The sequence below is a fragment of the Myxine glutinosa genome, chromosome 6, assembly GCF_964187855.1.
Source record: "Myxine glutinosa chromosome 6, kmMyxGlut1.1, whole genome shotgun sequence".
Classification (NCBI taxonomy): domain Eukaryota; kingdom Metazoa; phylum Chordata; class Myxini; order Myxiniformes; family Myxinidae; genus Myxine; species Myxine glutinosa.
This window is the reverse complement of record NC_136266.1, coordinates 155,090,030-155,116,108: the sequence shown is the minus strand read 5'-3', so window position 1 is coordinate 155,116,108 and position 26,079 is coordinate 155,090,030. Positions and strand designations below refer to the sequence as shown.

At 44.7% G+C, this 26,079-nt stretch overlaps 2 protein-coding genes across 6 annotated transcripts in view; one reads left to right on the top strand and one right to left on the bottom strand.

Moving 5' to 3' along the window:
* The window catches only part of LOC137428924 (scavenger receptor cysteine-rich domain-containing group B protein-like), an 87,424-nt gene extending 73,382 nt beyond the window's left edge, over positions 1–14,042 (top strand). For 4 of the 5 annotated variants that reach the window (XM_068118798.2, XM_078780806.1, XM_078780805.1 and 1 more), the window contains 2 exons: positions 662–732; positions 13,740–14,042. In XM_068118798.2, the coding sequence (XP_067974899.1) occupies positions 662–711 (50 nt within the window). In that variant the 3' untranslated portion in view covers positions 712–732; positions 13,740–14,042. The remainder of the gene's footprint in view (positions 1–661; positions 733–13,739) is intronic. The other variant, XM_078780803.1, reaches the window with a different exon arrangement.
* The window catches only part of LOC144892684 (uncharacterized), an 88,328-nt gene extending 63,664 nt beyond the window's left edge, over positions 1–24,664 (bottom strand). The window contains exon 1 of the transcript XR_013623898.1: positions 22,601–24,664. The gene's annotated coding sequence lies outside the window, so the exon portion shown is untranslated. The remainder of the gene's footprint in view (positions 1–22,600) is intronic.
* Positions 24,665–26,079: the final 1,415 nt, after the last annotated feature.

Here is a 26,079-nt window from a genome sequence, read left to right as displayed (position 1 = left end):
GATCGACTCAACTATTTCAGTCCATCTGGTCCTACGGGTGGCGTCCAGCTTCTGGAGTAGTGCTGTTGCAGTCGCGTCCACTTCTTCCCTGGAGCTAGCCTGCTGATGGTCGCGCAGGAGATGGCTGCACTCCTCGTCCAAACCTGGGATGTAGTTCTTGTTAAAGCCACGCGGGATGTTTTTCTTTGCTGCACCTAGGAGAACCTTACAATAGGCTGCATATGCGGCGTCCACATCAGCATCCATCTCTGGTCCACTGTAAATTGGTAGTCCGGATTGGGATCAGGACACCTGTTCAAATTCGACGAATGTAACAATATTTTTGGCGTGGAAAACATTGCTCCTTACAGAATTAAAAACGGTTTGGCCGATCTCCCCAATATTTTTCATTTGTGGTTTAGGTACCCAGGGTCAGGTCATGGATCCTAAATATATCCCCCTCACTCCTTCCTCCCCACCCCATGAGATTGGGGAGACGACTTTGCAATTTTCACCTGTACACATGGAATAGTGTTTTAATCCCTGACCTATACGGAAGGAAGCATCCATAAAATGCTTTACAAAAAGGCTTTTAATTTAAAAAAAAAACCTCAAAATGATGTAATGTAGCATGCACACCTGGGTAGAGGAAAGTATACTTTTCTTTTTTTTGTTCTTTCAGATTACAGAACGCAAGCATCGTATACCCAACAATACAAGCGTTACGCCTAGGTCCCCCGTCGGGGAAGTGATGTGAGTTGACAAAGTGGAACATGCAGAAAACATGCTATGATATGATATTTCGCTCACAAGGTTCAGACATACATGGAGGCGGCCATCTTGGATTTTGACGTGGCGACCCAATTTTCAATAGCGTTCTTCCTTATGCCTAGATACACCCACACACCAGATTAGAAGTTGGTACTTCGCTTATTTTTCAAGATATTCCGCTCACAAGGTTCAGACATACATGGCGGCGGCCATCTTGGATTTTGACGTGGCGACCCAATTTTCAATAGCCTTCTTCCTTGTGCCTAGATACACCCAAACACCAGATAAGAAGTTGGTACTTTGCTTATTTTTCAAGATATTTCGCTCACAAGGTTCAGACATATATATGGTGGCGGCCATCTTGGATTTTGACGTGGCGACCCAATTTACAATAGCGTGCTTCATTATGCCGAGATACACCCACACACCAAATTAGAAGTTGGTACTTCGCTTATTTTTCAAAATATTCATCTCACAAGGTTCAGACATACATGGCGGCGGCCATCTTGGATTTTGACGTGGCGACCCAATTTTAAACAGCATTCTTCCTTGTGCCTAGATACAGCCACACACCAGATTAGAAGTTGGTACTTCGCTTATTTTTCGAGATATTTCGCTCACAAGGTTCAGACATATATATGGTGGCGGCCATCTTGGATTTTGACGTGGCGACCCAATTTTCAATAGCGTTCTTCCTGATGCCGAGATACACCCACACACCAAATTAGAAGTTGGTGCTTCGCTTATTTTTCAAGATATTCATCTCACAAGGTTCAGACATACATGGCATCAGACATACATGGCGGCGGCCATCTTGGATTTTGACGTGGGTTGCACCCACACATCAAATTCGAATGCGGTCCTTCGCTTACGCACGCACACCCGCACGCAAACACGCACGCACACACGCACGCACGCACGGACGGACGGACACACGGACGGAGGGGAAAACCATAGTCCCCCTTTCGCTCCGCTGTGCGACGGGGGACAATAACCAGGATGGTAAGACAAAATTTCATTGTGGCTGAATATTTCAGTAGCTAATAGGGGGAGGAAGAAGGTGTCACAAAGTGCTTGAGAAATGAGAACCTTTTGAAAGTTGTGTTCGTGTATTTAATAACGGCCTACAACATACCAAATGTTTCTAAATGATGATGCTGTTACATACATGTCAACTTCTGGAAAGTTAAAACTGTGAGACCTTGAGACCTACAATGAAACAACCTTGAGATTTGACCAAAAAAACCTGGAAAGACGACCAGACAACATGACTTCTCCACTCATCCAATGATTGGCTTCATTACTTCCGAAGCAAGCTTGAACATATTGTTACGGACGCGGCTAGGATGTTGTTTGCCGAGCGGATGGCCGCCGCGCCCAAACAGCTACCCCGACTAACCCGATTCCTGAACGTTGGCCAAAATCGCGCCACAGATATTCAATAGGGAAAAGACAAAGGCGACATGGATGTGAAGAAGAAGAAGAAGAAGAAGACAAAAAGGTTTTGCAATACGAATATAATTTATTACTATGTACAGGACCAAAGAAACCAAGGAAGAAGGAAAGATAAGAAAATAAAGCAGAAAGAGGGACGGACCAGAAAGACACTGAAAATACTAGCTTAACTAAACAGGCTTAACTTATTACCCAGGACAGAACAAACAAAACAAACTCACGTACGCAAAAGGATGGAAGGACAGGAATCGTTTGGAGGGATGAGCAGGTGGGATCACAGGGCACAGCGAGCAGGTCCACTCCGGGCGGGAAGCGAGGAGCCGGCAGCTCCTTGTATTCGGCTTTACACCGCACACCGGCAGGGTCACTCGCTGCCCTGTCAGGGCTTCACGCGGCTGGTTGAAACGGGGCTGGTTGAAGCGGCTCTTTGTCAAAGGCTTTTCGTATCTCTCACGCAACAACCACCCAAAGGCTTTCCGTATCTCTCATGCAACTCCGGTGCAACTCTCAACTCTCTCCCGGTGGACTGCCAACCCTCTTATGCACCTGGACTCATCTGCCGTATCTCTGGTGTATCTTCTGCCAGCGATCGTCGCACCCTTCTCTCATACCTTCAGCGCGGGTCTGTCACGCCCTCTCGGTTTCGGTACCGCCCTCCCCCCCCCCCCCCCCCCCCCCCGTGCTCTGTTTCGTGACCTTTTATGGCAATCCCACGGGCTTGTCTCCTTATTTTGGCATGGCGCCGACGGCACGCCGCTCGTGGCGAGCCACGGGCTTGTTTCCTTATTTGGGCATGGGGCTGAACAGCCCCGCCCTTCGTGGCGCGCCCTGGGCTTGCCTCTCCCTGGCGACCCCGCCCCTCCTGTTCAAACAGAGCACGGAGCACATATTCACTATAGCAGCGAAATGAGAGGGCGCGCACCCCACGCTTGTGAACTGCTTTACCCAGAGATGGAGAGTTTGGCTGGGAAATGGAATTATTGAAGGGGAGCTATTCTTAATTGATTCGGTGCAATGGAGTATTAATTAATGGAAGACAAAGCCTTAGCCTAATACACAGAATAAGGATATAACTACTGAACAGGGATATATGGTGTCCTTCGTGTATGTTTTATGGAATTAACTACGGGAACGCCCTTTTACCTTTATACAACAACAAATGCAGGAAGGAGGGTGACATTTTACAACAATTCATTACACAACAATAAAAAACAACATTCTCATATCCACAACAATATCATGGATCAGGATGTAGTCAGGTTCACTATGTCAATAAATTATATTTCGTTCAAAATCATGGTAGATTACCCAACCTATACATTTTTGGAAAGGTTATAGTATAAGGAAACTAAAAATCAATGTTTACATTTGGAGAGATACCTGTATGGCGGCCATTTTTGATTTTCAAAATGGCCACTGTAAAATACATATTTTGTTCTATTTCTGCCTCTAATTACCCTAAAAACTTTTAAAAATATACTAAACCTATATTTTCAGGGACAAGGAATCCAATGAAAGTATCAAATTAGTGCTATGGGGAATGGTAAGACACGAATCAAAGGTTTTGAATTGCAAAATACTGTCTTTATATTCACGATAAGTTGCATAATCAAATACATGTTATCATTTTGTACAGGCAGTTAATAACATCAAAATGTGTCACAATAATTCATATCACCAAACATACACAGGCAGTCAGCAAAATCATATATACACATGCAGTCAGTATAACTTCACATCTACACAGGCAGTCAATGACAAAATATACACAGGCAGTCAATGGCATCAAACATACACGATTACAGAATATGCCATTTAGAGTTCGTCATCACTGTCCTGTGTGTCGTATCCGACAATATAGTCCGCATCGTTTTCACAGTCCGTTCCACACAAGCAAAGGTCGGTCAAATTGATTGGCAAATCGAATTGGTCGAATGGTCGATCGAATCGAATTCGATGAATCGAATCGAATCGAATCGATCGAATGGTCGATCGAAGCGATTGGTCGAATTGGTCGAATGGAATTGGTCGATTGGTCGAATCGAATTGGTCGGAATTGGCAAATGTAAACATTGATTTTCAGATTTTCCATGTAATAACGTTTCCAAAAATGTATAGGTTTGCTAATCTACCATGATTTTGAACGAAAAAACATAGTGAACCTGACTAATGTAATAAAATGAAAAAAAAAAACCCACATTAGAAAGAGAGGGGGTAACACACCGACACCAGGGTTGAAGGACTACATAGAGAGAAACTTGGAGAAATATATGGAATATGGAGAAGAATGAGAGGACACAGAGAGTGAACAAGAAGGATACCATATTCATCCTCCCGCAAACTCTCAATCACAGAAGTGGAAGGAAAAACTAGAAACCTGGGAAGAGGTGGGCTTGGAGAGAGTTAATGGGTGCAGAAAATCTCATGGCTGCGGATGGGGAATGACCTGTTGGGAAACTTAGATATGTGGTTTGCTCAAAAAAGATCATGCCCAATAGTGAGGCCCAAAAGTTTAAGTGACTGAACTTCTTCAAGAGGACTGGGAAGTAATGGGAGGGTTCACCTGACGGTCGTTTTGGAGACACAGAGTGAGCGTGACATCAGTGCGAGGTTTATTACCCTCGCCTGAGGAGAGGGTATTGCATTTGAGTCTGTTTGTCTGTTTGTTTGTTTGTCTGTTTGTTTGTTTGTCTGTCTGTTTGTTTGTCTGTCCACACAGAATAAATATGATTTTCTCTGCAACCGTTGGTCCGATTGACAGGAAATTTTCACCATAGGTGCAACTCCACCTGTATAATTTTAAAATGATAATTATGACGTTTTAGGTCACGTGGTTCGGCCGCCATCTTGGAAAAATGAAAAACTTTGCACCTCTATATCTCTGAAAGCGCTGAATAGAAAAAATTGAGACACAGCTCATTGTAAAGAACTCTCCATGGGGAATAATATGTGTTAATGATGATGTCATAGGTGCCTCCATTATGATGTCATAATTCGACAAGTACAAAACTTAATTCTATCAAGATGAAATTTCTTGAGCGTCATGTAGGCATAAATTGGTGGAGAAAAAAAAAATGATGATGACGTCATCAGTCATGTGGTTCGGTCGCCATCTTGGAAAAACCAAAAAACATGGTACCTCTATATCTCTGAAAGTGCTGAATAGAAAAAAATTGAGACATGGCTCATTGTAAAGAACTCTCCATGGGGAATAAAATATTAATGATGATGTCATAGGTGCCTCCATTATGACGTCATAATTCATCAAGTACAAAACTTCATCCGATCAAGATGAAATTTCTTGAGCATAATCTAGGAATAAATTAGTTTAGGAAAAAAATAATGATGACGTAATCGGTCACGTGGTTCGGCCGCCATATTTGTTTTAACACAAAAGCCTTAAAAACCACTGAAAATACATCCTAGCGAGGGTTTGCAATCTCTGATTGCTCTTGTTTATTTTGCACTTGAACTGCTGGGCAATTTTGCTATCAGGGAACGTCCTCCCAACATGAGATCTCAGAAGTGTTCACCATCCAATTAATAATTTGTCAACACTGATTACTGCTAAGTTAATGACACAAGATAAGTGATATTGGAGCGGCCAGAGTCTGCATCTTCAACATGAAGCATTAATTTTAGGAGGCAACAGTTGGAATGGCAGAAAAGTTTGTTTTTTATCTATGAAAAGTTGGGTCAAACCTATACTGAAATCTGGATAGACAGGAATTGGGAGTAACATAAAAGCTGGAATTGGCAAAAGGATTACAGAATAATTAGCTGAATTCCAACATATTGTGAGGTCAGCAGTGAAGCAAAGGATAAAGCGCTGGGGATGAAGTATATTGAGCCATTTCTTGATTTTGATGGGAGTAGTCGGTAATCTTGAGGAATTTGTAGGGTAATTCCGCTAGGTGGCAAAAGTTTATAGTTGGTAAGACGAGGAGCAAGCGGGCCATCTAGTGGGAGAATTGCTTAGGCCCAAAGTTACAATTTTACATTTCATCTCGTCGAAAATTTTGGAGACGTGATCTTTAATAAAAACTTTACTGAACCTTTACTGAACTTTACAAAATTGCCTTTGTGCCTTTGTTTAGGTAATGCGCTCTCCGTGTACACGCATGCGCGAGCCAGTAGGACTTCTGGATGGATGAGATTGACCTTTTTGACAGGCCTTCTTCCCTGAATCCCCAATTGGGACCTTGAGTTATCATTTATTGATGCCTTTCCTGATTAGGGAATTCGTTTCCAAATGGAGGTACAACAACCTGCCAATTTTACCTGAGCTGCAGAATTGGCAAATTCGTTATTTTTTTTCTTTTTTACACCTCGTGGATATGGTGAGCAGTTGGCTTGGGCAGAAGAATCCAATACCTGGTTCGAATTGATTCTCCCTATCGGAACCGCGGCTCGAATTCTCAAATTCTCCGGAGTCTATTACCCACCTGTTCCATTTCTCGAGAATCGATTCCTACTATGCCCTATTTCATTTCGTCCATCGAGAATCGGTTGTTTGGTTTAGCAAATTATAGACAAAATTATATACTCAACATCAAAATTAACTTATCAAATCTTTAGAAGGACACTCATTGAAATACTCCATGCAAAAATGAAAAATATTTGAACATAGAGGTAAAGTTCAGCTATCTTTACGAAACACATGTCAATAAACAAGAGGTTGCCTCAATCACAAAAAAACAAAAAGCATGAACATCACAAGGGGTGGTGCAACAAAAGTCACAGCACTGCAACACAAAGGCATGCACGTGAATACAGTCAAAACAAAATGACACAGGAATGGACACAACACTCCTAACAGTCAAATACAGAATGACAGCAATCCTCAATATCGTGTGTGTCCTCCCTGAGCTGTGATGCAGGCTGTACACCTCCGACGCATGCTCTGTACCAGGCGTCTAATGCGGTCCTGGGGAAGTCTATCCCACTCCTCCTGCAAGCCTTGAATGAGCATTTGCCGATTGACAGCCGTTGATCTCCTCGATGCAAGGCATCGACCAAGCTCATCCCATAAATGCTAAATGGGATTGAGGTCAGGGGAATAAGGCATCCAAGGCATCACTTCAACACCCTGTTCCTGGAGGAAGTTGGTGGTCAGGCGAGTAGCATGAGGTCGAGCGTTGTCCTGCTGGAAAACTGCGATGTCAGGATGAGCCTGGAGAAATGGCAGCAGATGAGGTCTCAAAACTTCATTGACATAACGCTGACAAGTGAGATTGCCTTCGATGATGACCAGAGGTGTCCTGAAACAGGTGGAAATGCCAGCCCGTACCATCACACTGGGTCCTCCCTAACGATTGATCTGGCGAATACAGCATGATGCATACCTTTCCCCACCTCTGCGCCATACCCGTTGACACCCATCAGCAGCATGGAGGCAAAATCTGGACTCATCGCTGAACAAGACTGCACTCCAGTGTTGCTGTGTCCAGTGGCGATGCTGCAGACACCATCTTAGTCTGTTCCACCGATGCACTGCGTTCAACACTGGACCTCTGCAAGGACGTCTTGCCACCAGGCCCCGACTTCTCAAGCGCCTCCGCACAGTAGAGGCACTGATGCGGTTGTTGTGGCGACCTTTTGTCACTGCAGCTGTTTGCGTCGCAGGGCGGAAACGATCACGAAGATGCTGCAGAACAATCCAGCAGTCTTGGTTTGGGGTGGTTACCCGTGGTCATTCTCTTCATGGACCATCATTCACAGTTCCAGTTTCACCGTAACACCTGGCCAGGTTGGAAATTGCAAGCTGTGAGCAACCAAGACGTTGGGCAATTGTTCGCTGGCTTACATCAGCCTCAAGCATCCCAATTGTCCTTAAACGTTGTTCAGATGTCAGGCGTGGCATCTGAATTTTCTTGTTGTTTTCCCTGTCAGAAGCCTCTAGAGTGACTGGAGACAGCAGTAAATGAATGTCTAACCATGAGAACTGAAGGATTTCATTATGAGGGTCATTATTTAAAGGGAAAGATCCCTATACAGAACCACTCAAGCATGCCATTGTTGATCAACCAGGTGATTGAAGTGAAGTTCCCGTTACATAATCAGCCATTACAATTGAAGAAACGTGTTTGTAAAGCTGCACATTTCAAAAAATGAAAGTGATAAGTTTCTTTTGATGTTCAGTGTATTATAAACAAATTATATTATATCTTTGGTTCAGCTCCCCTACCCCTCCCTCCCACATCCCCTCCTCCTTTCCCCCTTCACCTTCTCCTTCCCTCTCTTCTCTCCCCCCTCTCTTAATATTCCTGTCACGAAGCAACTCTGCGTTATCTGGCAACGCTGGATACTTTTGCTGGTAAAAAAATAAAAAAACACTTCACTGCTTGATTTCACCTAATAGGTTCATGATTTCATGATCAAAATATAAAGAAGGCCTGTCAATTCTTTATAAACTTGCCAAAACTACCAAATAAAACACAGTCAGTTTGTGTGTTTGTACAGATGCCTGTCCCTCTTCGTAAGGGTGGGTTTTAAAGGCCAATCTCTTAACACGAATGTGTGTTCACTACGGTCTATTTGTTAGGATAAAACAAACTCGAAAAACATTTTCCATAAAAGAGTAATTATGTTTCTTCTATTGAAATTGTAGATGGTGGCTTGCAAATCGAGTCTCAAGGGCGGTGTACAGAAGCGTTTTTTTTTTTAAATAATAATAAATACAAAGCGAAAGGAGGTAAAATTTGCTGCACGTGATGCGCAACGTACGCAGAGTAAAATGAGTGTTCATTTACATCTGTATGATGTCTAATAAATAAAGAAGATATAAGCACGCTTGACACGAGGCCAAGGCTTCAGACTTTGGCATGCTCATGATACTGCACCATCGAATAAACTATTCCAACCCATTTTTGATGGACTTTTTACTAGTCTATTATAAATCTGAATACAGCAGTATATGTCTGACTGAATGTGTTGCATTTCACCTCCGAGAGTTTTGTTTGTTGACTTTGAAAGAAGGAACTGTTTATGACCGGATTTTAGAATCAAATTATATAGTTTGAATCATCAAATTTAAATTTAATCAATACGGGCAACTGTACGTACAACTTCTCATTGTTAAGAGAAGGAAGCACATTTTAAAACAATCATCTTAGCTGAAAGCCGTTAAGAAAACATGGGTTTGCTCAAGAGATACTAGGGATCCAAGAGTCACAAAGAATGGGATCTGGATAAGAACGATGCACAAGCACATGGTGCCGCAGAGTTGGTGTTTTTCCGGTTTTCCACACCCAAGTTCTAATGTTACCATGGAGTTAAATACTGTTGCGGACATGGGATTTGCATCCATCCATATCCGCTTGTAAATATTCCCCTATTTCCTCAATACTTCCCAACTATCCCCAATCCCCCATTCCCTAGTCCCATTTTCTGTAAACAACACTCTGTAGACCCGACCTCCCCCTATTTCCCCCATTAAATGTCGTGCCCAGGTTCACCGCATCTCATGTAAGACAACTATAGGACATCTTGCTAGTTATTCTTAGTCTATGTCAGTTAAGGACTCGTTTCCATTAATTCTGACCCTTCGTTGCACCAGAATGTGATTGTATGGCACCGTTAGGAAGTTTAGGACCTCCCAATACCTCCCCGCAGCTCTTCCTCACGGTTCAGCAACAACAACAACAACAACAGCAACGGCAGCGGCGGGCGCCGGGAGTGCGCGTCCTCACTCCGGCTTGGTTGGTAGGGGGTGTTGGGAGTGCACCAGGCCTCCCCAACGAGCCGCCATCGAACATGTGCTCGACGGGGTTACCAAATAGGGGCTCCCTGTCAGCTCCTCGTCAAGGGCGGAGCCCGGTAACCCCCGCACCCAATGGAAGCGGCGGACCGGCCCCAGGGGGGCGGAGCCAACCAGCCGAGGGCGTGTCACTCCCCGCTGAGCATGCGCAGGAAGAGGGAGGTGACGTCAGATGCGCGCTGAGCTTGGAGCAAGCAAGACGTACCCTCCGAGCGCTGTGAGGCCTCCCCGCATCTCTGGACTGGACCGTGCTTTATCCTGTCCCCGAGCCAAGGTGCACCTTGTGCTATCGACTACCTGTCCCTTCCTGCCATCAATCCCTGTGTAAGTCAGCCTTGTTCCGTTTGTCTGTGGTCTGTCTGGGTTAAGATAAGACGGTATTTAAGTGCCCATCTCTTCTGTGTCTTTTACCTCACTCTGCCGTGTAATCTACCCCCTTTTCTCCACCACTGTAATTATACCCTCCTCCGGAGGTCTTGAGAACTGTACCCCTTGCGTCGTTTCATCTATCCCAGTCGTTGTGTCCTTTCCATCATTGATTTAGCATAGCGCGATTTGGTCAACGTCTGGGTGGAATCGGGGTCTAGTCGGGGAATAACTGTTCGGTCGTGGTCATACCAACCGCTCGGTCAAAATAACATCTAAACCGCGGCCGTAACAATACAAAATGTACACTCTTTGGTTTATAGCTCCATGGTCTTACTTACATCATGCGCACCAAAAGAGGATGACGTTGACTTGGTCTCGATTGATATGCAGGTTGAGTGAAATGTGCAACTAGTACGTGCGTGAACAGTGAACCCTTAAATATCGCGGATGTTACAGTCCTGGAAAATGCCGTGATATTCAAAACCGCAATAGTTTAAAACCTAGGGCCTATGAGGAAAGGGGAGTATTACTCGGATAGTATGGATCTAACAGAGATAATTTGTACGTAATATGTGCACCGAGGGGAAGTGACCATCCTTTATAAAGCAGAATAGGGTAAGGTTGTATCGTGGAAGACCTACTGTGCAGGCAAGGCCCGATTGGTTATTTTGGCAATCAGCACGTGAAAAGCTCTTCATGTGTTTAAACGGACATCAACACAGGCTATTTGGCCAGAAGACTGCAGGCCACAGCGTTACATTGAGCTGTGGAGCCTTGGTCGAGAGCGGAACACTAATAAAGGCCGCCCCGCAAGGAGAGAAAGCCTGGGAGAGGGCACCGCCCACAGACGGCATGCGGCCAACGACGGGACCAGCTGTGTGCTGGAAAGGCGGTCCCTAAGGTGGTAAAGGCCGTGTACACACATGTGCGGGCCAGTTGGACTTCTGGATGAATAAGATCGACCTCTCTATGTTTCATCACACCCCGAGTGGGACCGTGAGTGGAGATGCAAATGGCACCTCCTCATCATCATTCCTCCTCATTGCCATCCTCTCCTCTTCCACCCCATGTTACACCTCGAGCTCTGTGCCACACCAATCTACACGACCACGGTCATCCTGCGCCAAAGACCAGATCATGCCTGCATAAGTCCTCACGATCTCCCTTTCTATCTGGTTTAATCTGGTATTGTTGGCGCCATTAGCGGGGGATATTTTCTTCTTGTGTATGAATGCATGTGCTCCCCTACTCATTTGTCCTTTAACCACCTGGTTCATCCTGTTTATTACCCTGTGCTCCTGAAGTGAAAAGCAGGGTTAGGCATTCGGTTGCGTCCATACATGCGTACGTGTGGCGTACGTGCGTGTCTGCATTTTCAAAATTCATTTCCTAGGCAACCGTTGGTTCGATCGCCACAAAATTTTACCATAGGGGCACCTCCTCTGATAATTTTTTATTCATAGTTATGACGTCATAGGTCACGTGGTACTAACGCTATCTTGGAGAAACGTTACACCTCTATATATCCGAAACAGCTCAATGGAAAAAATTGAAACATGGCTCATTGTCAAGTACTTCCCTTGGGGAATAAGATATGTTAATGATGATGTTATCAGTGCCTTTGTTATGACATCATAATTCAACAAGTACAATGCTTGATCCGATCAGTATGAATTTTCTTTCTCTACAACTGTTAGTCTGATGGATACGAATTTTTCACCATTGGAGCGCCTCCTCCTGTAGAATATTTTAATGATAATTATAACGTCATAGGTCACGTGGTACAGGCGCCATCTTGGAAAAAATTCGCACCTCTGTATCTCCAAAACCGCTCCATGAAAAAAATTGAAACATGGCTCATTGTAAAGAACTCTGCATGGGGAATAGGTGTTGTCAACGATGACGTCATTGGTGCCTTGATTATGTCGTCATAATTTGACAGGGACATCACTTAGTCTGATGAGTTTGAAATTTATTGAGTGTGAGCCATACGCAACAATTATATTAAGGAATATAAATTTATGATGTAATCGCTTACGTGTTCTGGCAGCCATATTGGATCAAAGAAAAAAAAATCAAAAGCAGAAGAGTTGACTTGCACTAAGTTGAATGTGCAGGGTAAGTATTGTCTCCCCTCCCCTTATTTTTTTAATACATAATTTAATTATAAGGAACATACAACGGCCAGTCTCTGCTTTCTTTGAACAATCCATGGGGTATTGTAATTATTGTTAAATCGTTAATTCCGAATGCAGTAAATTAAATAATCGTTTCGGTCATTCACGGAGGTCTTTGGACCTCCAGCACAGAGTGTCCACGTTAACTGGGCTTCTGATTCGACAATATATTTGCCCTCACAGAAAAGACCCATGCAGTGAAGAACGGACACCTGATTCAGCGATGAGAAGGCCATTTCCTGGGGATAGTTATGAATGTGGAAAGAAGCCACAGAAGTGGACATTTTATGTCAGGTTGAGGAGAAACAGAAGCCCTTTGGAGTGTCTGGGGTAGTGTCGGCCCAGAAACAAGGGTAAGGACCAATCAGACTTTCGCTCCACATTCAAACTAGGACAAACTCAGTCCGTGAGCCAGTTTCTTGCTGAGGAAAACACTGTTCGGGCCCATCCTTCGCTAACAGTTATTGAATAGAAAACCTAGTAGACATGGGAATTTGAGAGTACGCTGCGAGATGCAAATTGTGGCCTGTGATGCCCGAGTCGATAATGGGCCTATCATACAATATCACGCATATCACGCAAAAAGGCGACAAAAAGGGTTGGCATCAGGAAGGGCATCCGGCTGTAAAACATTGCTTCAAAAAGGGGACCGAAAAAACAACAACAACCACGGTCCCCGAAAAAGGCCAACCCCTGCTTTGCGGGGAAAAATGGCCTCTAAATGTGGTTATTTTTTTATATTATACAATAGTAAGCTCAGCGATCTTGAATAAAGTGCAGACATATTGAATAGGATCACTTTATTGACAGAACACAGGTTGTTTTTGCAAGCCAGAGTGACTACACCTATCTTAGGCCATGGAACTGTGAGATTGAAATTAGGCACAAATGATTTGGAGGCACAGTGGTGATTCGGCAAGGACTTGCCCAGGCAAGTGCAACCAGGCCCGAATACGTTGTGGCCTTGGAGCCATGTGATCTGTTCATGAGGGGTGATTGGCATGCCTGGTATCGGGCCTGGAAACGTTCATCAAATTGTAGCATTTCCAGCAGCAAGAGGGGTGTGTTCCCGATGGTGAGGCTGGTGTCATGAATCCAAAATGGCTATGCTTTGCACAGGTGCTAAACAAAGCACCATTTATTAGCATCATAGTGCTGCACAGAACTTATAACATGTACTTTAATGCTACTGCTTTGACCTGTGTTTTCTGCTACCATTTTGTTGGCAGACCTACAGGCAGACGGGAGGTAGCCAAAGAAGATGGGACAGGGATGCACCAATGACTTCATCAAAATTAGTTACAACTGTCTCTTCTACTCACGACACCATCAAGTCAATCATCATGTGCTCAATACTCCTCAATCGGCTCACATAAAAAGACTGCTGCTCTGGTTGCAGAATTCAAAGATGTGCTGATTCATTTTGGTGAACTGTTGCTTTTTTGTATCTGCTTAGTAAGGATAGATTAAAGGCAATCTGGATATTTTGAGTAAAGTATGTAAATTGTAAATAAAGAGTTAATTTTCTATCAGCAAAATTGTGGCATGAGTCTTATTTCACCAGTACAGTATTTGGTTAAACAACTACTTTACTCCAACCTCTTGGAGCTGGGCCTCCATAACTCAGTGTATGGTTGCTGCCTTCATGGGCGCTGTCGCCTGATTGTGCCATCTGGGTGGTCGCGACCCCCCAGGCACATGACTATGCACGTGTATTAACAAATATTAATGGGGTGGATAGATGATTTTTTTTTTTTTAAAGCAAAAACAAGCATTCTGAGTATTGTGCTGCAATACATGTCCCCTACCAAACTTCAAAGTACCATAACTTTGTCAAAAATGATCGAATATGCAAATTTATGCACGGTTGATGCTGGTTTTCAAACTTGATCTGAGGTATGCTGAGACACATGTGTGTCACGCCTCGCCTCGTTGATAAGTCCGCAAGGTCGCTCCCTGGAGCGGCCTGCACGTATTGCACTGTGTGAATTATATAATTACCAACTCACGGTCTGAGCTACTAGCGATTCAAGAGATATCCATTTTTTTTTCTTTTTTTCGTTTAATTAACGAAATCTGCCAAACCACGTGACCTATCGCAAATTCCAAAAGAACATTTTAGTGGACTGACATGCTGAACAGATCTGTGAAGTTTCCCCTCGATTGGATCAAAAATGAGGGAGGAGCTCGGTTTTAAAGGTTCATGTTTAAAAACGTCATAACTCTGAAACCATGTGATGCTAGACGTCATGCTCGCTGACTTTTTTGTTCGTCATGGGTATGCGATTCTGCCTGCAAAGTTTGGCCTCGATCTGTTCAGCCGTTGCAAAGAAAAAGGGGTTTTCGTGTTTTCACGAAAAACAATATGGCAGCCGAACCACGTGACCTGTGACGTCATAATTACCATTAAAATATTCTACAGACCTAGTCCCCCCTACGGTGAAAATTTGATCTCAATCGGTCCTATTATTGCAGAGAAAATATTTTTTAAAGGAAATTAAAACTTTAAAAAATGGCACTGAGTTAAGGATCATCAGAATTATCAGAATTCCCAAAGTTCAAAGTGCCATAACTTTGTCAAAAATGATCGAAACGTCGTGAAGTTCGAACTTGATCTGTAACTTATCATGAGGAAACCATGTACCAAGTTTGAAATCATTAGCATTAAGCGTTTAGAAAAAAAAGTCCGGAAAACTGTTCTTTGCGTGACGGACTGACTGACTGACGGACGGCGTGCAAACCTATAGTCCCCTCCGGTGTACACCGGTAGGGGACTAATAAGGGAAGCATAGGGAAGCGGGGAGAGGGTCAAAATCCTTCCATTTTGTTTTTTAATGTGTTTTTCACTCTGAACAAAGGCTTCTTCCTTCCCAGAAGGCTGTCTTCCAGGAATGGAAGTAGAAGCAGGGCCCAGAGCTTCAATGCAGTGAATCCAGACATTTTTATTATTCTAAGACAACAGGAACCCTTTACAACAAGCATTCTGAGTATTGCGCTGCAATAAATGTCCCCTACCAAAGTTCAAAGTGCCATAACTTTGTCAAAAATGATCGAATATGCAAATTTATGCACGGTTGATGCTGGTTTTCAAACTTGATCTGAGGTATGCTGAGACACGTGTGTCACGCCTCGCCTCGTTGATAAGCCCGCAAGGTCGCTCCGTGGAGCAGCCTGCACGTATTGCACTGTGTGAATTATATAAATTATTACCAACTCACGGTCTGAGGTACTAGCGATTCAAGAGATATCCATCTTTTTATGGCACATTGGAGAAGCCAATGCGAGGTTTCTTCTTCCTCAGCTTGTCACAACTCTGTCAAATGCGATCGAGTTTAAAAAGTCAGAATTTGACCAAATCTGTTTTATTCGTTTGTTAATATACCTCAGCTATTGACAAATCTTGAATTAGAATTTTATTTGAGGTTAAAATGACCGCGACAGGTCGTGTCCAACGATGCTTTCAGTCTGTACATGTGATAAATAATTAAATCCAATTGTATTTTCACATCCTTCACAAATAATCTCACAATTGTATTTTGTCGAAACTGTATTTATCGTTCGGTGTGTGAACTTATAGTGTCCCCCTTGGAAGTTTCTCGGTGTTTATCTTTCATAAATTAATCGTTTGTTTGCCGCGTCACGAGCAAGGCCTTGCAGCCTCAAGCTTCCCCCCGTCGAAGGTTGTTCCTTCCTTCGCTGTTTTGCTAGCTTTTTTGATTTCCCCTTCTCCACCAAGCTTCACCAAACATCTACTATTTGTCTAACGTTGTAACCCCCACGCCCCCCCCCCCAAAAACAAACAGAAAAACAAACAAACAAAAAACTTTTATTTCCCTTTCTCCTCGTGTGCTTTTGCCTCTGCCCCCGTGCGCTGTCTCGCCCCGCCCCCATTTTCCCCTTGCCTTCCACCTTTTGCCCTGTTCAAGTGACTCGTGGTCGTTGCTCTAGGCTTCCTCTCCCCATTGGTATTTTTGTGAATATAAGATTGTTCTTCACAGTTCTGTTTAAATATGTTTCAACTATCCCCTTCAGTGTTTTATTCAGTGGTTTATTACAACACGCTGTTTTTCTTCTTATTTAAAAGGCTCCTTTCAATTTCCTCTTCAACTCATTCCATTTCAAAAAAATATTCAATCTCTTATGATTCCAAATCACTCCATGCTCTAAATTCTCATTCATTCCATCCCTCCTCCATCGTTCTTAAACGAATCGCTAACTTGAAAATCACAACAAACCCAATTTGTTATATATGTTCATCTTTCATGAATCATCCACTTTCTAAACTCCCCCCTTGCCCCTCCCCTTCAAATCTCCCCCCCAACCATCCCTCCCAAATTCTCCCTCCTCCCACCTCCTTCTCAAAGCTGCCTCCTCCAAACTTCCGCTCCCTCCTATGTCATACCTCCACCTCCCCCAACCTTCTACTTTCCTCTGCCCCCCCCCCCCCCCCCTCAAACAAACTCTCACTGTGCCTCATTCCATCACCATCAAACCTTTCGTCCTCCTCATCCTTCCCTTTCTTGTAACTCTTCTGTAATCTCTGACACACTATCAACTGCTCTTCCTACATCCCCCTCTCACCCTTCATCTGACCCTACCCCTCCCCTCCCCTGTCCTGCACCCGATGCTCCCCCTCTCTCCTCACTAACGGTATGAACCTCAAACATCCGGGGCCTTCGCTCAAACCTGATTGATCTCTCCATTCAGGTTGCTTCTGAAAATCCAGACTTGATCTGCTTAACAGAAACTTTCCTCCTTCAAGATGTCTCTGATTCCTTAATATCTCTTCCTGGTTACTCCCTCCTCCGGTACGATAGACCTGATCCTCGTCCTGGTGGTGGGGTGGCTATCTTTATCAAAAACTCTCTTCCTCACTCTCCCTGCACTGCCCTCTCTCCACCCCACCCACAGGAGTACCTCTGGCTACGGCTTCCTCTCCGCTCCCACCTTTTGTTCATATGTGTTCTGTACCGTCCTCCAAACAATGATGACTCCATTTACATTTCTCTGTCGGACAACATGGACCAACTTCTATCAACTCATCCAAACTCTCTCTTCCTCATATGTGGCGACTTCAACTGTCATCATGCCAGCTGGCTGGGTGTGGGTTCATCTCTCACCAGCCATGGCACCTCAGCAAAGGACTTCTGCGACTCATTGGGACTGACACAATCTGTCAATTTCCCGAACCGGATCTCAGTCAATGGAGTATCTTCTCTTCTGGACTTGGTTATGACTAACTTCCCTGCAAATGTCTGCTGCTCTTCTTCTGCTCCCATCGGTTCTTCTGATCATGTGCTTGTTAAAGTGGACATCTCACTGGCCATTCTCAGAGAGCCTCCTCAGCGCCGACGAGTCTGGCATTTCACTCAGGCCGACTGGCACGGTCTGCAAGCAGCCATCAATCAACTGGACTGGTCTCCCATCTCTAATGCCTCTGACATCAATTCTTCCTGGGAATTCTTCCAAAGCAAACTGCTCTCTCTCATGCACAGATTTATCCCATCTCGTCTTCAGTTGTCTTACCCTTCCTCCCGTCCATGGTACACTGAATCTTGTGGTGAGGCAGTTGCCCTGAAACAACTTGCCTTTGCGTCTTGGAAGGCAAATCCAACTGAAGGCAATCTCAGTTCCTTCCACCAAGCTCAAAACAAGTGTGTTTCTACCCTCAGGAGTGCCAGGAAGCACAATCTCTCCACACTCAAGATTGAACTCTCAAACCTGTCTCCTTCCTCCAAATCCTGGTGGCGTCTGGTCAAATCCGTTTCTGGTGTTTGTTCCCCCTCCATCCCCTCCCTTACCTCAAATGGCTACACAGTTGACACCGCACGTGACAAAGCCGAATGCCTCAACTCTGTGTTTGCCTCAAAATCTTGTGTCGCAAACCCATTCTCAGAGAGCCTCCTCAGCGCCGACGAGTCTGGCATTTCACTCAGGCCGACTGGCACGGTCTGCAAGCAGCCATCAATCAACTGGACTGGTCTCCCATCTCTAATGCCTCTGACATCAATTCTTCCTGGGAATTCTTCCAAAGCAAACTGCTCTCTCTCATGCACAGATTTATCCCATCTCGTCTTCAGTTGTCTTACCCTTCCTCCCGTCCATGGTACACTGAATCTTGTGGTGAGGCAGTTGCCCTGAAACAACTTGCCAGACTCTGTTCTGCCAGAACAGACTCTGTTCCCACCTTTCCCAGTCGAACCCAACTGCTCCTGGACTCTGTGTCCTTCTCTCCTGACAAGGTGGAGAAGTTTTTATCAAACCTCGACTCTGATTCTGCAACTGGACCAGATGGCATCAGCCCTCGGGTCCTAAAATCCTGCTCTGCCGCTCTATCTCACCCTCTCTCTGTTCTTTTCACCCTCTCTTTTGCTCAAGGTCATCTGCCAGCATCTTGGAAATCAGCAAACATAACCGCTTTACACAAAAAAGGTGCAAAAACAGATCCTTGCAACTACAGACCAATCAGCCTGCTCCCAATTATCAGCAAAGTCATGGAATCCATCATTGCTTCAGATATCAAATCCTTCCTGTTCTCCAATGGCTTGATCTCTGATCATCAATTTGGATTCAGACCAGGTCATTCTACTCTGGACATGTTGCTTCTGCTGTCTCAACAATGGATGGAGGTCCTCAATGCCAAACAGGAAATCAGAGCTGTCTCACTTGACATATCATGTGCCTTCGATACGGTCTGACACCCAGCTCTGCTCACCAAACTCACCTCCTATGGTATTCAGGGAAATCTCCACTCATGGCTTGCGGATTTCCTCTCTGGTCGTAGACAACGTGTGGCCCTGAATGGATTTCTCTCATCTTCCCTTCCTGTTCTGGCTGGAGTTCCCCAAGGTAGTGTTCTGGGCCCTGTGCTATTTCATATATTCATCAATGACCTCTCCCTGGTGTTGGGCTAGCCCTGGCTAGCCCTGGTGTTGGGCTAGCGGCTAGGGTGCCGGCTTAGGATCCTAGGATCCTGGGTTCGAATCCCGGTTGATCGCTGAATTAACGCCAGGGGGGTTGACTCAGCCTGTCATCCTTCCGAGGTCGGCTAATTGAGTACCAGCTCACTGGTAATTCCCTGTTTGTCGTTAAAGACGGCAAAAAGGGTTGGCGTCAGAAAGGGCATCCGGCCGTAAAACATTGCTTCAAAAAGGGGACCGAAAAACAACAACAACCACGGTTCCCGAAAAAGGCCAACCCCCGCCTTGCGGGGAAAAATGGCCTCTGAAGGTGGTTATATATCAATGACCTCTCCGACTCTCTGGAAAATCCTCTCTATCTCTTTGCTGATGACTCCACTATCTGCCGCTCCATTCCTCATCCCTCAGATCGGCAGTCTGCAGCCTCCTCACTCTCTGCAGACCTGGACAAAATCACAGACTGGTCAAACAAGTGGAACATGTCTTTCAATCCTGACAAATCTCACACACTTACAATGTCTCTCCGAAAGGACCGACTGGACAACCCTCCCATCTACTTTCTCAACAATCCTCTCCAAGAAGTTCTGTCGCTCAAGCTTTTGGGTCTCACTATCTGCCATGATCTTTCTTGGGAAAACCACATTTCCAAGCTGGCCTCCAAAGCCAGTCTCACTATCTATCCTCCAAAGAGCTGGGGGAGCAAGGCCGGAGAGGAGTCGGTAGAAGACAGAAAGACCACCAACCTGCCTGCGGTGAGTGAGTGAAAGGCCCTCGGAGTGGACTACATCGCAGGAGATTCCAATGATTCTGAAAGCTTTGGCCTCAACAGCGTGAAGCCGAGCAAGGTGTGAGGCAGGAGCACCAGCCCAGAGGGGGGAACAGTATTCCATTGAGCTGCGGATGAAAGCCTTGTATGTGGTGAGGAGCTCAGGTGTGCCAAGGAAGGACTTCGTGTGCCAAGTCCTTCCTCCCCTTCTCTCCCCATCTTGTCGACCGCTCCCCTTTTTAGATACTTATAGATCGCTCCCTCCCTCCCCCCCCCCCCCCCCCCCCCCAAATGGTGTACTTCGCTGTCACCATGCACGATACATCACAGAGCCAAAAAAGCCGTTGATTATTTGATCCACAACCAAAGCTTTTACTTATTAATTGGTGAGAATTATCTGTGCTGACAAAACAAAGTACCACAATCAATTTCATCAAATTGTAAAGAAACCATAACGCGGTAAACGTTATGGTGTGCCAAGGAAGTTACTCTCACTATCCTCCAAAGCCAGCCGACTGGGCATCCTCCGTCGTGCGAAGTCCTTCCTTGGCACACCTGAGCTCCTCACCACATACAAGGCTTTCATCCGCAGCTCAATGGAATACTGTTCCCCCCTCTGGGCTGGTGCTCCTGCCTCACACCTTGCTCGGCTTCACGCTGTTGAGGCCAAAGCTTTCAGAATCATTGGAATCTCCTGCGATGTAGTCAACTCCGAGGGCCTTTCACTCACTCACCGCAGGCAGGTTGGTGGTCTTTCTGTCTTCTACCGACTCCTCTCCAGCCTTGCTCCCCCAGCTCTCTCTGTGCTCTGTCCCCCCAATATTCCTTCAGGTCGCACAAGATCTGCCTGCAACCCTCTTATGGTTAAACTGCCAAAGTCTAGGCTCTCTGCTCACCTTCACTCTTTCATTCCCCTTTTCTCCCGCCTCTGGAACAAACTCCCCCACTCCCTTCAATCCCACTCCTCCCTCCAGGTCTATAAAACAGCTGTTCACCACCATCTATCTTCCCCCATCGAAAACCTTGATCTTTTCTACCCCCGGTAATTCACCCCAGAGTCCTTGCAGTGTTCATATGTTTTATTCCTCTCCCACCTCCCCCCAAGTCCTCCCGATGTCCCTGCTCTCAAATGTTGTGTTTGTGTCCTTCCCCCTCTCTCCCCATCTTGTCTGCCGTTCCCCTTGTTTTTTGTGTTTTGTGTGTCGGTTTGTCTTTTTGTGTGATTAATGTTAGCTCTTTCACGAGCCTTGATCTTGTATACAAAAAAAAAAAAAAAAAAAAAAAAAATCCGCACACTTGAAGCCTCTTCTTCTTCATGCAATAACAACTTCTAGCTTCCAGACCGTACATCCAATCATCTTGAAATTTTGCACACTTGTTACTCTTCATGACTTCAACTATAGTATGAAGTTTCACGTCGATCAATAAAGCGATTCAAGAGATATCCATTTTTAAAATATTTTCGTTTAATTAACGATATCTGCCAAACCACGTGAGCTATCGCAAATTCCAAAAGGACATTTTAGTAGACTGACATGCGGAACAGATCTGTGAAGTTTCCCCTCGATTGGATCAAAAATGAGGTAGGGGCTCGGTTTTAAATGTTCATGTTTAAAAACGTCATAACTCTGAAACCATGTGATGCATGACGTCATGCTCGCTGACTTTTTTGTTCGTCATGGGTATGCGATTCTGCCTGCAAAGTTTGGCCTCGATCTGTTCAGCCGTTGCAGAGAAAAAGGGGTTTTAGTGTTTTCACGAAAAACAATATGGCGCCCAAACCACGTGACCTGTGACGTCATAATTACCATTAAAATATTCTTCAGTCCGAGTCCCTCCTATAGTGAAAATTTTTATCTCAATCGGTCCTATTATTGCAGGGAAAATCTTTTTTAAAGGAAATTAAAACTTAAAATGTCACTGAGTTAAGGATCATCAGAATTATCAGAATTCCCAAAGTTCAAAGTGCCATAACTTTGTCAAAAATGATCGAGACTCGTGAAGTTCGAACTTGATCTGTAACTTATCATGAGGAAACGATATGTGCCAAGTTTGAAATCATTAGCATTAAGCGTTTAGAAAAAAAGTCCGGAAAACTGTTCTTTGCGGACTGACGGACTGACAGACTGACGGACGGAGGGACGGCGTGCAAACCTATAGTCCCCTCCGGTGTACACCGGTAGGGGACTAATAAAGCATGACAGACACGGAAGGAGCACACAAAATTATATATAGCAATATTTCTCAAAGCAATAAGAAAATTATAATAGTATTTGGAAGGAGCACACAAACAACAACCACGGTCATGGCGACAGCATCAACAGCAACTACTTGTGTAACAATCAGGAATGCTCTTCACAGTGCAAGGTTGTATCCCCCAAAGCAAGTTGGGGCCAAGTCTTACCTGCTGCTCAGATTTGGTCAAGGCAGCGTGGCCACAGTCAGAGCACCGACCGATCCCCATGGGCCGGCCCACTCCCTCTTGTCTCTATATACAGTCGTGGCCAAAAATATTGGAACCCTCGCACTTTTTTCAAATAACACTCAGTTTTCTCTAAAAATTAAGTTGAAATTGACAAAAGTATTTGGTCTCCACAATTCTTTGTTTCACTGTTAATATTACAGAACATTTGTTTTTAATTCAGAACTTAATATATCCTTTGAAATCTGAAAATAAAAATAAATGGCATTGACAATTATTGACACCCTAGACTTAATATTTGGTAGCACAAACTTTGGACAAACTAACGGCAGTCAAGCGCTTCCTGTAGCCATGAATGAGCTTCCTACACCTCTCTACTGGCAGTTTGTCCCACTCTTCCTGTGTAAACTGCTCCAGTTCTTCCAGATTTGAAGGTGCCTTCTCTCAACTGCTGTTTTCAGATCTCCCCACAGGTGTTCAATGGGATTTAGATCTGGACTCATTGCTGGCCACTTCAGAACAGTCCAGCGTTTTGTCTTGAACCATTCCAGGGTGCTTTATGAAGTGTGTTTGGGGTCATTGTCCTGCTGCAAGACCCATGACCTTCGACGGAGACCCAGCTTTCTGACACTGGGTTGAACATTGCACTCCAAAATGCCTTGGGGAATCTCCTGATTTCATGATGCCATGCAGACATTCAAGGTACCCAGTGCCAGAGGCAGCACAGCAACCCCAAAACATCACTGAACCTCCTCCATATTTGACTTTAGGAAGGTGTTCATTTATTTGAAGGCTTCATTTTGTTTTCTGTAAACATAGAGATGATGTGCATACCAAAAAGATCTAATTTGGTCTCATCTGTCCACGGGACATTCTCCCAGAAGGATTTTGGCTTGTTCAGGTGTATTTTGGCAATCTCCAGTCGGACTTTCTCAGCAGTGGGGTCCTCCTGGGTCCCCTATCATGCAACCCCCTTTCATCGAGTTGGTGCAAGTTGAAACTGTTGTACCTTATGTCTGAAGGTTAGCTTGAATCTGTTTGGCAGTTGATCGAGGTGCTTTCTCCACCATTCGAACAATCCTTTGCTGCAATCTTCGATCAAGTTTTCTCTTGCTTCCACGTCCAAAGAAATTGAGTACAGTGCCATGGGCCTTAAACTTCCTGATAACATTGCGTACGGTGGACACAGGAACATCAAGGTCTCTGGAGATGGACTTGCAGCCTTGAGGTTGTCCATGCTTGGCTAAAATCGTGTGTCTGACCTCCTCAGACAATTCCCTGATTTTCTTTCTTTTCTCCATGCTCATTGCGGTACACACAGTGACACAAAACAGCAGAATGACTCCTCTCCATTCAAACTGGTTGAATGAGTGATTTTTATATCGCAGGCACCTCCAACTCACGTGAATTCAATTCCAAAGTAAAGGAGAATCACCTGCTTGAAATCGAATTGTTTCTAACAACTTCTCAAAGGTGTCAATTATATTGTCTGGGCCATTTTAGGATTTCTGTGTGGAATAAGCCAAGATTTTGTAATTTTTTCAGCTTTTGTTGTTCTATTACACTGAAAATCAAAGAAATACAAATGTGGATACCAAAATATTTTTTTATTTCAACAATCTTCTGGAAGAAATGGTGCATTATTTGAAAAAAGTGCAAGGGTGCTAATATTTTTGGCCACGACTATCACTGGCCTTGGCTTCATGAAGGCAGGGGTACACCATCTTAGATGTGGGGGTCTCTGGGACCTTCCTGGAAGATTGATCAGCTGTCGCCGCCTGTTCGAGAGAACTGTCCGGGGCTAAACAACAACAAGAAGTTATAAGCGATCGTTTTTCATGGTTTTCACTTCCTTTTAAATCCTCAGACTCACAGATATGGATATACAATATGTTTGTGAACTTCATCATGCTGTTTTGATTCAACCCGCCAGAGAAACCAACCGGCTCGTATAACTTGAAAAGGAAAAACATTTTAAGATTGTGATTAGTGTTTTGCCATATTTGTAACTGTGCCTGATGTATTATTGTGGATCTGCATGGCATCACATGCCAGATTTTATATTATATTACTCTTTGCACCTGTCCAGCATCTCCTCTCCAAATTTGGTGGTCTACACACGACGTATGAGGTGGGTAAATAAGATCTCTTATTTTGAAATAAATTGGGATTATTAAACACATGGGGGACAAAGGTTTTTGGAGTTGTCCGCTATAATTTTCAGCCATTCTCACACATTTTTCCCAATAGCCAGCGAGTTTCCAGAAGGCATGGTTTTGGCTCAAACTTTTTGGAACAGAAATAAACTTGCCTCCTGTTGTTGTGCACAATCATTGTATGATCATGATTTATAAGTCCATGGTAGTCCGAGTCCGAGTTAATTCATAACCCCATGATATTGATGTATCTTTCAGAGGAACCTTTCAGGTTGGTCAATGGGCTGAGCTCATGCCAGGGTCACATGGAAGTGTGGTTTGGTGGTGACTTTGGAACAATCTGCGATGACAGCTGGGACCTACAAGATGGCGAAGTTGTGTGCCATGTTCTGGGATATGGGTGGCAACGAGCAGTTTTGGCAGGGGCTTTCTTTGGCCCAGGGAGGGAGGGGTTCTCTTCTGTTGGATAGGGTGGACTGCTCAGGTAATGAAAGGTACCTACCTGACTCATTGCTGGCACACAGGCTGAGTGTCCATAACGTCCAGCATCATGAGGATGCCAGTGTCATTTGTTCATGTTTATGCCAACATACGATTTCTACAGCAGTGGTTCCCTTTGATGCGATTGTTAATGTCTGCAACGGAAATTACAGCAGAGATGTTACATAGGACGACCCGACAAGCTTACCCTAACATTTGTCCGAAAACCTACTTCTTTTTTTTTCTTCCAATATACTGGGACAAATTGTTCTGAACGATTTCAGGTTAAATTAGAGGTGAGTGTGCATACCTAGAGGATACCTCAACGGGCGAGTGTGCGTACCTAGTATTACACCCACAATATGATGTCAAGCCTGGGTTTTAATCTCGGCGGGGCTATAAACGGTCATCCTGGTGTTTCACAGGCCGTGTGTGTGTGTGTGTGTGTGTGTGTGTGTGTGTGTGTGTGTGTGTGTGTGTGTGTGTGTGTGTGTGTGTGTGTGTGGCATCCCTCGGATGGACGTTAAACTGGGCGGCCTGTCTGCCGGAATTAGTCGGTGGTTGTTGAAGATCCGACGGCGTCCTTCCCGAAAAGAGAAGGGGAACTATCAAGTGTAAATTAGGAATTGATGGGTGGAAGGAGGGATGTACAAGTGGAAGGATGAGTGGAAGTAGTAAGGCGATGGATGAGTGGAAGTAAGGCGATGAATGAGTGGAAGTGAGGCGATGAACGAGTGGAAGTGAGGCGATGAACGAGTGGAAGTAAGGCGATGAACGAGTGGAAGTGAGGCGATGGACGAGTGGAAGTAAGGCGATGGATGAGTG